We start from the raw sequence: 13,586 nt of genomic DNA, 5'->3' as shown, positions 1-13,586 counted from the left end.
GCATAGAGACCCCCCCCAAAGACTGACAGGCTTTTGAAAAGAAGAGGAAAAAAAAATCTGCAAATTTCTCTGAAGGCTCATAGGATTCCATGTTCCGTTCCATGTATTCTATCCTATTCTGCATTTTATTCTATTCTGCATTCTATTCCGTTCCGTTCCGTATAGCCTATTCCACTCAATTCCATATATTTATTTTTATTTATTTCTTTGTTTTAATTTGTATACCGCCCTTCTCCAGCAGGACTCAGGGCGGTGAACAGCCAGAATAAAACAGAACGTACAAAATTTAAAAACAGTTTAAAAAATAATTAAATATTTTTGGCCGCAATTGAAAACCACACCCAATTAAAATCAATTAAATTTAACCAAAACTGTGGGATCCAGCCAGCGAACAGAACGTATGGAATTTCACTCCATATGTTCTGTTCTATTTATTTTTCATGTATTATATTTATTTGCATCCGTCACTTTTATTATTATTATTTGTTAACAAATAACTCAAGGCAGCAAACATCCCTGATACTCCTTCCTTCCTCCTGTTTTTCCCTCGACAACAACAACAGCCGTGTGAGGTTGGGTTGAGCTGAGAGGGCGTGACTGGGCCAAAGTTACCCAGCTCCCCTTCGTGGCCAAGGCGGGACTTGAACTCACGGCCTTCTGCTTTCTAGCCTGGACCACTAAACCAAATTGGCTTTTCTCTCTCCCATTCCATTCCATAGTTTCTGTTCTGTTCCGTCCTGTCCTGTCCTGTTCTTATTTTTAGGTTCTTCTTGATTAGGGCCTTGGCAAAAGCTAGCTCGGTTGATGCCAATTTGCAGGGCAGGTCTTGCCCAGGTGGCTAAGAATGACATACACAAACACGCGTGCACACACTCACACACCAGGGAGGCTCTTCTGTAGCGCGTGGGCTGGCTTTTCCGTGTTGTGTTGCTGAGCAAACTAACTTTTCACCCCTCCCTTCTTGTCTCCCTTCTCCCCATCCTGCCCTCCCTCCCCCTTTCTTTCTTTCTTTCTTTCTTTCTTTCTTTCTTTCTTTCTTTCTTTCTTTCTTTCTTATCTTTCTTCCTCCCTCCCTCCCTCCCTCCCCTCTCTTTCTCTTCCTTCCTGCTCTCTCTTCTTTCCTTTCTTCCTTTCTTTCTCTCTTTCTCTTTCTTTCTTTTTACTTCCTTCCTTCCTCCCTCTCTTCCTTCCTTTCCCCTCTCTCTCTTTCTTTTTCTGTCCTTCCTGCCTGCCCTCCTTTCTTTCTTTCTTTTCTTCCTCCCTCCCTCCCTCCTTTCTTTCCCCTCTCTCTCTTTCTTTCTCTTCCTTTCTTCCTGCCCTCCGTTCTTTCCTTTCTTTCTCTTCCTTCCTTCCTGCCCTCCCTTCTTTCTTTCCTTCCTTCCTTCCTTCCTTCCTTCCTTCCTTCCTTCCTTCCTTTCTTTCTCTCTCTCTCTCTCTTTCTTCCTTTTTACTTCCTTCCTTCCTCCTTCCCTCCCCTCCCTCCCTCCCTTCCTTTCCTCTCTTTCTCCTTCTTCCTTTCTTTCCTTCCTACCCTCCCTCCCTCCCTTCCTTCCTTCCTTCCTTCCTTCCTTCCTTCCTTCCTTCCTTTCTTTCTTTCTTTCTTTCTTTTTTTCTTTCTTTTTCTCTCTCTCCCTGCTGCTGCTGTTGCTGCTGTTCTTCTCTTCACCTCCTCCTTCTCTTTTCAAGATGGGGGAAGAACCCGAAGGGGTATGTTTCAGCTCTCCTTTCTCGTTTTCAAGAAGGGGCCCTTGCATGTCCGTGAGGCTATCACCCCCTCTTACCCCTTTTGGCAAACCGGGTGGGCGGGCATATGATTGAGGTGCCCCAACAATTAGGGTCCCTCTGATAAATGGGGTGGATCTGCTGATCCGAGTTGGTCATTGGACGGTCCCGGACTTCCTGCCAGTTTGAGGGACAAGAGGCTCCATTCCCAGAAATCCTAGACAAGGGGTTTTCTGGGCTCCCTGATTTGGGGGTTCCTCTTCCCAGCCTTTTGCAGTAGGTTCCCCCCCTTTTCCGGCGAGCATTACGAACTTCCAAGAACGCCCTCCCTTTCGTCCTCCTGCAGATGGGAGGGCCCAGTTTCACAGCTCCCAGTACGGTCATGCCCTCAAACCTGGGGGGACCCCTCGGAGGGGGCCTGGGAGACCTCTTCGACCTGGCCGGAGGTGTGAGCAACCTGTCGGGCTCCCACGTCGCTTCTAAAACCGTGAGTAGCTTTCCTCTTGTAGGATTCCCCTGAAGCCGAAGATGGCGGCAGCCCTGTTGCGACCAAGGCCCAAGTAGTGATTACCAAAACACAATTCAGTCCTCAGCAAACTTAGTTTATTAAAACAGCTGAGAATTCATTCATTCTCAGCTTTAGTCCAAAACAAAATCCGTTGGCCTTCTCACCAACCGTTGATGTCTTCGGCAACCTGCCAAAGGTTTTTCTTGGCAAAAACCCCACAAAATTCAAGAGACTCTGACAAGAATCAACTGGAATCAACGTTGCTTTTCTACAAAGAACCCAGGCTCTTTTAAGCCTTATGGGAGGGGCCAATCATCTCCTGGCCTTACTCCTGAGTCGTCCTTTTTGCTTCAGCTGCTCTTGCCTTCTGGCAGCTCTTCGCATGCATGCACTAGGAACAGGCTCCTCCTGTTCCTCTGCCTCTCTGCTGTCTGCCTCTAGAGGCTCCGGAGTCCGCGCATCGCTCCCAGATGGCCCTGGCCCCATCTCTGCCTCCGACGCAGAGCCCTCGTCTGGTCCTTCCAGGACTGGCCCATTGTCCTTCCCAGCCTCCTCACTGTCCGACTCCGCTGCCAGGTCCACAGGCTGCTGGCGGACCACAGCAACTCCTTGGAAGCCCTCGCTTGGCCGAAGGCTTACGAGGGCAATCAAGTTTCTCTTGGCCGGATCTCGCCACGGTCCAAGGTTGCTGGGGCTTCCCTCCTCATCCTTCCCCAGCCACAAAAGAGAAGTTCTCAGCAGCAACGGGCCAGGCGCGTGGCCAAAATCTCATAAAGACCAGTCCTTCTCTTGGGTGTGAGAGTTGGTGCTGCGGTTGACAAGGGAAGGGGTCATGACCTCCGTGGTCCTCTCTGGTTTTAGGTGTGGCTCCCTGCGGTAAAGGCCAAAGGCCTGGAAATCTCAGGAACGTTCAGTCGCCAGGCTGGGTCCCTCTCCATGGACCTCACGTTGTCCAACAAAGCCTTGCAGGTCATGTCGGATTTCGCCATCCAGTTCAACCGGAACAGGTAAAAAGCTTCCTCGCCCCCCACCTGCTTGGCAGCCTCTAATGATGATCGCCTTCGTCCTGAGGGTTGGCTCCATGATGCCAAATCCTCTAAGAAGTTGGCTGAAGAGGCTTCCCTGGCAGAGAGGCCTACTCCAACCCCCAGAATCCCTCCAGCCAATCAAGTTGGAGAAGGCCCATCAAATTGAGTGTGGCGTTCCGTTTAGTTTCATTTTATTATTTTTATCTCATTTTATATTTTATGCTTGTTTTTACTTGATATTTTACGTTTTGTTTGATGTTTTGTGTTACTCTTATTATTTTTTATTTCATGTGTTTTATTTATATTTATTTTATTTATTTATCTGTTTTATGTTTTGCGTTACCGTATTTTCCGGAGTATAAGACGCACAGGGCTGGATTTTCCTATAGGCTAACTAGGCTTCAGCCTAGGGCCTCAAGATCAAGAGGGGCCTACGTTCAAATTGTTAGCAAAATTAAAATTACACTTTCACTATAGGTGAAAGGGCCTCATAAGTGGAATAGCCTAGGGCCTCTTTTCATCTAAATCCGGCCCTGAAGACGCACCTTTTTCCTCCAAAAAAAGAGGGTGAAAAATCTGGGTGCGTCTTATACTCCCGAATGTAGTAGCCCCGTCCAACTTCTCAAACGGAGGTTTCAGAGGCTGAAAAAAAGCATCAGAAACGAAGCTTCAGAAAAGAAGCCTCCAAACAGAGCTTCAGAGGCTTTTTTTTCTGAAGCCGTTTTGGAGGCTTTCAGAGGCAGGAAAAGGTTTTTTCTGAAACTGAGTTTCAGAAGTTTCAGAGGCAGAAAAAAAAGCAAAAAAAAAAGCAAGGCACAGAGCTCTCAATCAACGAGCCTGTTGCTAAAATTCACCTGTGGGAACAGCTGATTGTGGGGTATCCTGGGAGGCAGATCCACCTGCCAATCAGTTTTTTTCTTATTTTCCTCCCCAAAAACTAAGGTGCGTCTTATACTCCGGTGAGTCATATACTCCGAAAAATACAGTATTTTATTTTATTTTTTTATTTTGTTTTGTTTTGTGTTATTTTATTTCATTTTATATATTTTTTTTATTTTATGTATTTTATATATATATATATATATATATATATATATATATATATATATATATATGTATATATATATATATATAAATTGATTTATATGCCGCCCTTCTCCAGAGACTCAGGGCGGCTTACAATGCGTTAAGCAATAGCCTTCATTCTTTTGTATATTTATACAAAGTCAGCTTATTGCCCCCACAAACTGGGTCCTCATTTTATGTTATGTTTTGTGTGATTTTATATTTTTATTTTATATTTCATGTGTTTTATTTATATTTTATTTTATTTTATTTATTTTAATTTTTTTAACCGCCCATTTTAGCACAGAGGCCAGCTCTGGACAGCTTGCAATGTTAAATAGATAAAAAGCTATACAAAACCTATAAAGAAATGTTCATCGTTTTATTTTTAAGAAAACGCTGCAGTTATCAGAAAATGAGGGTAGGGGTTTTTTTTCCCCCCAAACATACTATCTGGAAAACGGATGGGGTTTGACTGTGGTTTTATGATTTCCTGGTGGTGTCAAATCCAAGAGGTAACTTATTTTAGACAGCTGTGTAACGCAGACTTAGCCAATGGGTAATAATTCTGTGAATTAGGCTCTTCTAATGGAACGCCAAATCTCAATAATTCTCACCCTTTTATTTCCAGTTTTAATTGCCTGATTTAAATCCAGATGCTCCGGACTAGTATTTCTCAACCTTGGGAACTTTAAGGTGTTGTGGATTTCAACTCCCAGAATTCCAAGGTTCTCCCAAGGTTGAGAAAAACTATTATAGACACTCCCGGGGAATAGAAGCATGGATGCTGGTTGGATCTGAACAAGTTGCCATTGAAAATCAGAGCATCTGTTTGGGGGGTGCAATTGACAGCAATCACAGGGGCACTGTGGGAAAAATTTTTCGGGAAGTTCCACATTGCAGGAAATCAGTGCCAGGCAATTTGACCCCATAAAGGAAGGGCATAATTCGATTATGGAGCTTTTTTCTGTTCCGTCCACCAATGTATGGCTTGCCTGTCTCCCTGGCTATTTTTCTCCAGCTTCGGCTTGGCCCCGGCTGCCCCTCTGCAAGTGCACACCCCTCTCGCCCCCAACCAGAACGTGGAGATCTCTCTTCCCCTCAACACCGTTGGGTCAGTCATGAAGATGGACCCCCTGAATAATCTCCAGGTGAGCCGAAACGGGCAACAGAGGAGAAGGAAGGAATGGAGGGTCTTTTAAGAGGCCAGGCAGCAATGATGCGGGGAAGGGCTGCAGCTCAGCCAGGCTCGGTGGAGGGGAGGGCCCAAGATCTTTGGGAGTGGCATCTTTGGGGAGAAGAGGTGAGGGCACTTCACAGTTTGGTGTAGTAGTTAAACTGCTGGCCTAGAAACTGGGAGACAGTGAGTTCTAGTCCCTGTTAGGAATGAAAACTGACTAAGTAACTTTGAACCAATCACAAGGACACTCCAGTCCCACCTTGGGCACGAAAACTGTCAGGGTGGCTTTGGGCCAGTCACCAGGTGACTGTGAGTTCTAGTCCCACCTTAGGCATGAAAGCCAGCTGGGTGGCTTTGGGCCAGTCACCAGGTGACTGTGAGTTCTAGTTCCACCTTAGGCATAAAAGTCAACTGGGTGGCTTTGGGCCAGTCCAACTCTGACATTTTTTGATTGGCTTGAAATGTTCTCTGTCTTTTCGCTTTCAGGTGGCTGTGAAAAATAATATTGATGTCTTCTACTTCAGCACCCTGTATCCTCTATATATTCTCTTCGTGGAAGATGGAAAAATGGGTAAGTCGAAGGCTCGGCGGTGAGAAAAGTCTCCAAATTACAGGTAGTCCTCGACTTACGACCACAATGGAGCCCGAACTTGATGTCGCGAAGTGAGAAATTAGTTAAGTGAGTTTTGCCCTGTTTTACGACCTTTCTTGCCACATTCGTTAAGTCAACCTCAGACGGTCGTTATGTGAATCCGGCTTTCCCCCTTGACTTTGCTTGTCCGAAGGTCGTAAAAAGGGATCACGTGAGCCCGGGATGCTGCAAACCGTCATAAATAGAAGCCAGTTTGCCAAGTGTCCGAATTTTGATCACGTGATCACGCGGATGTTGCAACGGTCGTAAGGGTGAAAAACGGTCCTAAGTCACTTTTTCCAGTGCCGCTGTAACTTTGAACAGTCACTAAACAAATGGTTGTAAGCTTGACTTTCAAGCGCCGGGAAATCCCGACGGATCGAATGGGAATAAAGGTTTTTATTGTAAGCTTAAGATCTGTACAAGAATCTGAACTACTAACAGCCAAGGGAAATTAGCGGCAGGCAAGGTTCGAAAGAAGGCAAGAAACTTAGATCTCTTGTGGGCACGCAAGGACTCCTGGCTGATGACATGCCTGACCCCTCTCTCTCTTGGGCTCAGCCTGGTCATCTCCTACAGGGACATTGCAGTGGTCGTAACTGCAAGGACCATCTTAAGTCACTTTTCCCCCCGTGCTCCGGTCACTTTGAACCCTAACTAAACGAAAGGTCGTAAATCAAGAACTACCTGTATATCCTCCTCCTCCTTTTTTTGCTTTGGGCAAAAATACGTCTTGAGAGCAGCCGAGCGTGATTTGCAAGTTTCTAAAATTCTTGTTTTCGACTTCCTTTCTTTCTTTTTTTTTTTCGGCTAGAACGGCAGATATTCCTGGCCACGTGGAAGGACATTCCCAACGAGAACGAAGCCCAGTTCCAGATTAAAGACTGTCCGCTTAGCGCAGGTGAGACGAGAATAAGGCGATAGCCAACCTTTCCTGGCCTAAATCTTCTCCCCTTTTTAAATGTAAATTTTAATTTGTTTTTAAATTATGGGGTATTTTAAATTGGTTCAGCCAAATATATTTAATTCGTTTTTATTTTATTTTAAATTTTTGTATTTATGCGTTTTATCTTGTGGCTGTTCACCGCCCTGAGTCCTTCGGGAGAAGGGCGGTATAGAAATTTAATAAAATGAAAATAAATAAAAATAAATTCCCAGCTGTTTGAAAACACCCATCTTGAGTATGCATTGAATGGCCTATTGCACAGAACGGGCTGTCCCAGCCAGACCCCCCAAATTGTTCTGAATTTTAAAAAAAACAGGCTGGAACCTGGAAACATTCTCCTAGTTGTTAGCAGGGAGTGGTCCATCCTGATCCAGTGATCCTTTTGGGGATGTTTTTGCTGCTTTCTTAAAACACACCACAAAGAAGAGAGAGTCACGCTATTCTCCAAAGCACCTGAAGGCAGGACAAGAAGCAACGGGTGGAAACTAATCAAGGAGAGAAGCAACCTAGAACTAAGGAGAAATTTCCAGACAGTGAGAACAATTAACCAGTGGAACTCCTTGCCACCAGAAGTTGTGGATGCTCCAACACTGGAAGTTTTTAAGAAGGTGTTGGACAACAATTTGTCTGAAGTGGTGTAGGGTTTCCTTCCTAAGCAGGGGGTTGGACTAGAAGACCTCCAAGGTCCCTTCCAACTCTGTTATTCTAAACCAGGAACTTTGGAGAAGATCTAAAGTCCGGAAAGCCCATTTTTCGAGCCCGTCTTGGCCCCAAGCCAGGAGTCACTCTTTTTCCCCAAAAAATTTGCTCTAAAAATACATCCGCCAAATGTTGAGAATGTAAATCAGACTCCAGGTACTTATTATCATATGTGGTGGACATGTGCAAAGGCAAAAAAAAATTCTGGACGAAAATATGTGGTTAGAAAAGATAATTAAGCAACATATCTAAAGCCAGAAATAATAATAATAATAATAATAATAATAATAATAATAATAATAATAATAATAATAATAATAATAATAATAATAGTAATATAGTCTTCATCCTTTTGTATATTTATACAAAGTCAGCTTATTGCCCCCTCAATCTAGGTCCTCATTTCACCTACCTTAGAAAGGATGGAAGGCTGGGTCAACCTTGAGCCTGGTGGGATTTGAACTTGCAGTAATTGCAAGCAGCAGATGTTAATAACAGTGCATTAGTCCACTGTGCTACCAAAGCTCTTTTTTGTTAGGTATAATACCAGAAAATTACAACAGAGGGACTACATATTTTAATACTTGATGTATTGACAGCAGCGAGAATTGTATTTCCACAATGCTGGAAAAATGAGGAACCCCCCCCCCCAGATGAAAATATAATTCAGAAAATATTAGACTGTGCAGAGATGGATAGATTGACATTAAAAGTAAAAGATAAAGCAGACACAGAATATTATTCACCATGGGATATGTTTTACCAGTGGTTAGATATAAGAGGTAGAAATTAGAAGAAGAAAGATTATTACTATGTATAAGTAAAAGATGAGCTATTATGACTATGATGATAAATAAATTAACATAATTATCATTATTATTATAATTACAATTTTCATTATTAATATTATTATCAGAACATTTGTTATTTCTCTGAGTGGTGCGGTGGCCTAGAGGGGGAGCTCTCGCCTCACAATCAGGAGGCTGTGAGTTCGATCCTTGGTAGAGGCAGATATTTCTCTCTCTGGGCACAATGAGAATATATCTGCTGAGTATAACTCCGTACTGGTGACAGGAAAGGCATCTGGCCAGTAAACACTCCGCTCCATTCAGTTGCCCAAGACTCCACCCCACAAGGGATTATAGAGGTCGTTAAAAGGAGACGATGATGATTTGTTATTTCTCTGTAAAACGAAATGGGACAAAGTATTTCAAAGTATCTTAAAATAATTAAAATATTTTTGAAAAATTTGCTTTAATTCCTTTCCGGTTGGACAGATGCCGCGAGCAGCAAGCTGCAAGGTAACAACATCTTCACCATCGCCAAGAGGAATGTGGAAGGACAGGACATGTTGTACCAATCCCTCAAGCTCACCAACGGGATTTGCGTCCTGGCCGAGCTGAGAATTCAACCCGGGAGTCTTAACTTCACGGTATGGCTTCCATTTTTGGTCCCGTTGGGTGGGAGTCCACCAATTTTGGGGCATCGTTTCCGCCTTTTTTTTTTTTGCTCTCGATTTCTTTCATCTGTCCAATCGATCGCTTCGTTCCAAAATTGTCTTTAATTGATCAAGATATAAAATACAGGCAGTCCTGAACTTACAACGGTTTGTTTAGTGACCGTTTGAAAGTTACGACGGCACTGAAGAAAGTGACTGGCGGCCATTTTTCACACTTAACAGCCGTGATAGCATCTCCTGGTCAGGTCATAATACATTTGGGAGTTTGACAACGTGACTCATATTTATGACGGTCGCAGTGTCGTCTCCCCGCCCCCCGCCCCCCCGAAAGCCAGATTCACTTAACAACCGTGCGACTTTGCTGATGTGGCCGGTTAATTAATTAGTAAAGATGTAAAGGCAATCCTCGATTTACGACGTCAGTTGAGGCCGAAATTTTCTGCCGCTAGCGAAATTCATTGCTTTAGCGAATTTTGGGCCGTGTTAATGACCTTTCTCGCCACGTTTGTTAAGCGAATCCCTGCGGTTGTTTCGTGAGTCACGAGGCCGTCGAGCGAATCCGGCTTCTCCGAATCTGACTTTGCTTGTCGGTGGGGGGGGGCGGTCGCAAAAGGGGATCGCGTGATTCACACGCACACACATACCCCGGTCTCGAGTCGGTTTGCCCCGCGTCTGAATTTGGATCACAGGACCCAACGGTCGTAAGTTTGAAAAATGGTCGCAAGTTGCTTTTTCCGGCACCGTTGGAACCTGGAACGGTCACTAAACAAAACTGTTGTAAGTTGAGAACTGCCTGTAGTTCCCTCCCCGCCTTTCCTTTCCCTTGGGATGGCAATGTAATCTCTCTTTTTTTTTTTTTTCCTTTTCTTTTTGTGTTGTTTCCTTCTGTTCCGTTGCTGCCTGGCCATCGGCCCCTCCCTCGGGCCTGCCCCTCCCCTCAACTTACAGGATCTAGAGGTTAGCTCAATACCTTTGCTTCTCTCTTTTTCCCCTCTCATTTTTAGCAAGTCAGCCGCTTTTTTTCTCACCAGGGCCACTCATACTGTTCCAGCCTGGCTTTTAACACCCCTGACTGCAAAAATGCATTTCCTCTGCTCAACACAAGTTAGGAAACAGCTGGGGTTTGGGGGGGGGTTTATTATCGGGACGTGGGAAAAGACGGGCGATTGCAGCCGGTAGAAATTTACTGTCAGGCCTGTCCCACCTCGGGTCTCCTTGGAAAGTGAAACCCTCGACTCCCATTTGGTCGAAGTGAAAAGGCCCTTTTGCTAAGAGACGCCGATGGCAGCAGAGTCGGGAGGAATCCGACGTCCCCGTGCATCCATACAGATGGTCCTCGACTTACAACAGTCTATTTAGTGACCGTTCGAAGTGACAACGGCGCCGGAAAAAAGCGACTTTGGCGCATTTTTCACACTTACGACCGTTGTAGCGTTCCCGAAGTCACGCGATTTACGTTCGGATGCTTGATAAGGGGTTCGTATTCGGGAAAGGTTGCAGCGTCCCAGGACTACCCTAACCCTAACCTTCAGACAAGCCGTGGGGAAGCCCAGATTCACTTAACAACCGTGGTACTAACTTAACAACGGAAGGGGTTCACTTACCTCGCACGAATAGGTTTCTCCCAAGGCTGAACATCTCTGAATATGGGCAGACATTCTGGCCTTCTCATCTCTACCTTTCCCCCCAGGTGTGTAGGCTTCAACTCCCACAATTCCTTTGCCAAAACCTGGCCATCTTTGAGAATTCTGGGAGTTCAGATCCCACTCCTGGGGTTGGAAAAGGATGTCGGAAGACGCCACGGGGATGGAAGAACAGTTGATGAGTCAGCAACCCGTGTCTCTGGAGCCACATGTGGCTCTTTCATCCCTATGCTGCAGCTCCCTGTTGCCGGTCGGCTTCACAATTTGATAGGGCTTTTGGTTAGGACAGGTAGAGGAAAATGTCCTAAAATGGAACAAAGCTCGCTTGACGAATTTCTCCCTTGGCAACCTGACTTCTGGGCTCTGTTGTGGCCCTAAGTCGAGGACTACCTGCGATATTCTCTTGAGCCACAGTGGCGCAGTGGTTAGAGTGCAGGACTGCAGGCTATTTCTGCTGACTGCAATTCGGCAGTTCAAATCTCACCAGGCTCAAGGTTGACTCAGCCTTACGTCCTTCCAAGGTGGGTAAAACGAGGACCCAGATTTTTGGGGGGGGGCAAGAGGCTGACTACTGTAAACCGCTTAGAGAGGGTTGGAAAGCTCCATGGGCTAATAAGGGCTATTGCTATATAGGTAAACAATAGTCCAGAGGTGGGTTTCAGCAGGTTCTGGCCAGTTCTGGAGAACCGGTAGCGGAAATTTTGAGTAGTTCGGAGAACCGGTAGTAAAAATTCCGACTGGCCCCGCCCCCCATCTGTTCTCTGCCTCCCGAGTCCCAGTTGATCGGGAGGAAATGGAGATTTTGCAGTACTTCCCTTGCCACGCCCACCAAGCCACGCCCACCAAGCCATGCCACGCCCACCAAGCCATACCCACAGAACCGGTAGTAAAAAAATTTCAACCCCACCACTGCGATAGTCAGTTTGTTCACAGCAGCTGCTAGCTTTTCGCTCTCCGCTCTGAACGACTTGGCCGAACCTTTTAATCTTCGAGCTTTTTCTGGGCCTCCCCCTCCTCGCCCCCACCCCTCTGCATTTGGACCCCGCTTCTGATTTACTAACCCCGTCGCCGCCTCCTCCTCCTCCGAGGACTCCCATCCGCTGGCCCTCATCTCCCTCTCCTTCCCTTGCAGCTCTCTTTGAAGTGCCGCGCTCCCGAAGTCACCCAGCACGTTTTCCAAGCCTACGAAACCATCCTGAAAAACTGAAGCCGCCCGTACCTCCTTTCCCCGACGGGGACCAAGTCGTGAGAAACAAAAAACAACCGAATTCCAAAAAAAAAAAAAAAAAACCCAACCTCTCCATATTTTTTTTCTCCCCTCCCCCTCACTGTTCGGAAGACCGATATTTTTGGGATCAGACGGCCGGCATCCGGGCAGGCTTTTGTGAGCGGCTGGAACGGGAGACCCCCTATGGAAGTCGGAGCACGGAGCAGCACAGGTGGGGGGGGGGTGTGAAGGAAGAAACCCGGCTCCCTATTTTTTGTGTGCGTGTGCGAATGTGTGTGTGTGTCAACGCCTGCCGTGTTCCTCTGCTGAGGCCCGCCCGTGTCCTTGAGGCGCTTTGCGTGTTTGAAACCACAGGCTGCGCGAGTGCCGTGTTGCAGCTGCAGCTGGGAACGTCCCCTGCGTCCTTCAGCATCTCCTCGTGGTCTCGCTATTCTCTCACCTAAATAAAGAAGTAAATCAATGATGACCACCTCCAGAGCAGGAAAACCGTTTTCTGTTTGACTACTCGGCGTGAAAGGCCTCTTCGGTGTCAAATTCAAGGCCCCCGGGGGCCAGATCCGGCCCGCGGGGTGTTTAGATCTGGCCCGCAGGGCCTCCCTGGAAACAGTGAAGGACCGGTCCGTGGTGCCTCTCCCAGCGAAAACAGAACTCGGGAGGGCCACACACGGCCTTCCCGAGCTCTGTTTCACTGGCGGAGGGTTGCAGGAGGTCGTGGCAGCCGAAAACAGAGCCGTTTTCGCTGGCAGAGCGCTCGGGCCTCCACAGGTGCCCCCGACATGATTGACGTCAAGCTGGCCAGGCCCACCCTGGCCACCCCACCCCTCCGCGAGGACAAACGCAACCCTGATTCGGGCCTCAATGAAATCAAGTTTGACACCCCTGGTATAGAGAAAGCTGTAGGTGAAACACCAGGCAGATTAGCCAATGATCAGGAGGGATCCAGTAAGCCCACATACCGGGCCGCATCCTGTTTGAAACTGGGCCGCTCGAGTGATGGGCAAGTGTGCACATGCCAGTTTTAGTATAGAGTAGAACAGAACAACAGAACAGAACAGAACAGAATAGAATAGAATAGAATTCTTTATTGGCCAAGTGTAATTGGACACACAAGGAATTTGTCTTTGGTGCATACGCTCTCAATATACATAAAAGATACATTCGTCAAGAATCATAAGGTACAACACTTAATGATAGTCAGGGTACAAATAAGCAATCAAATCATACTAGGAAACTAAAAATCGTAGGAATACAGCAACAGTTACAGTCATACAGTCGTAAGTGGGAGGAGATGGGTGATGGGAACGTTGAGAAGACTAATAGTAGTAGTGCAGACTTAGTGAATAGTTTGACAGTGTTGAGGGAATTAGTTGTTTAGCAGAGTGATGGCGTTCGGGAAAAAACTTGTGTCTAGTTGTTCTGGTGTGCAGTGCTCGTTTTGAGGGTAGGAGTTGAAACAGTCTAGTTCTAGTCCCATTTT

General features: G+C 46.3%; 1 protein-coding gene across 5 annotated transcripts in view; it reads left to right on the top strand.

Annotated features, from left to right (window-relative positions):
* The window catches only part of AP1B1 (adaptor related protein complex 1 subunit beta 1), a 34,035-nt gene extending 21,457 nt beyond the window's left edge, over positions 1-12,578 (top strand). For 3 of the 5 annotated variants that reach the window (XM_087880462.1, XM_087880464.1, XM_087880463.1), the window contains exons 15-21: positions 2,069-2,209; positions 3,092-3,237; positions 5,345-5,474; positions 5,990-6,074; positions 6,949-7,035; positions 9,057-9,211; positions 12,014-12,578. In XM_087880462.1, the coding sequence (XP_087736588.1) occupies positions 2,069-2,209; positions 3,092-3,237; positions 5,345-5,474; positions 5,990-6,074; positions 6,949-7,035; positions 9,057-9,211; positions 12,014-12,088 (819 nt within the window). In that variant the 3' untranslated portion in view covers positions 12,089-12,578. Of the gene's footprint in view, positions 1-1,686; positions 1,708-2,068; positions 2,210-3,091; positions 3,238-5,344; positions 5,475-5,989; positions 6,075-6,948; positions 7,036-9,056; positions 9,212-12,013 lie in introns of all 5 variants that reach the window. The other 2 variants (XM_060685171.2, XM_087880461.1) reach the window with 1 other exon arrangement.
* The last annotated feature ends 1,008 nt before the right edge of the window (positions 12,579-13,586 follow it).

The sequence above is a fragment of the Pantherophis guttatus genome, chromosome 17 (assembly GCF_059756535.1).
Source record: "Pantherophis guttatus breed Tessera chromosome 17, ASM5975653v1, whole genome shotgun sequence".
Taxonomy (NCBI): domain Eukaryota; kingdom Metazoa; phylum Chordata; class Lepidosauria; order Squamata; family Colubridae; genus Pantherophis; species Pantherophis guttatus.
The sequence above is the reverse complement of the archived record's forward strand: the minus strand, read 5'-3'. Positions and strand labels throughout refer to the sequence as shown.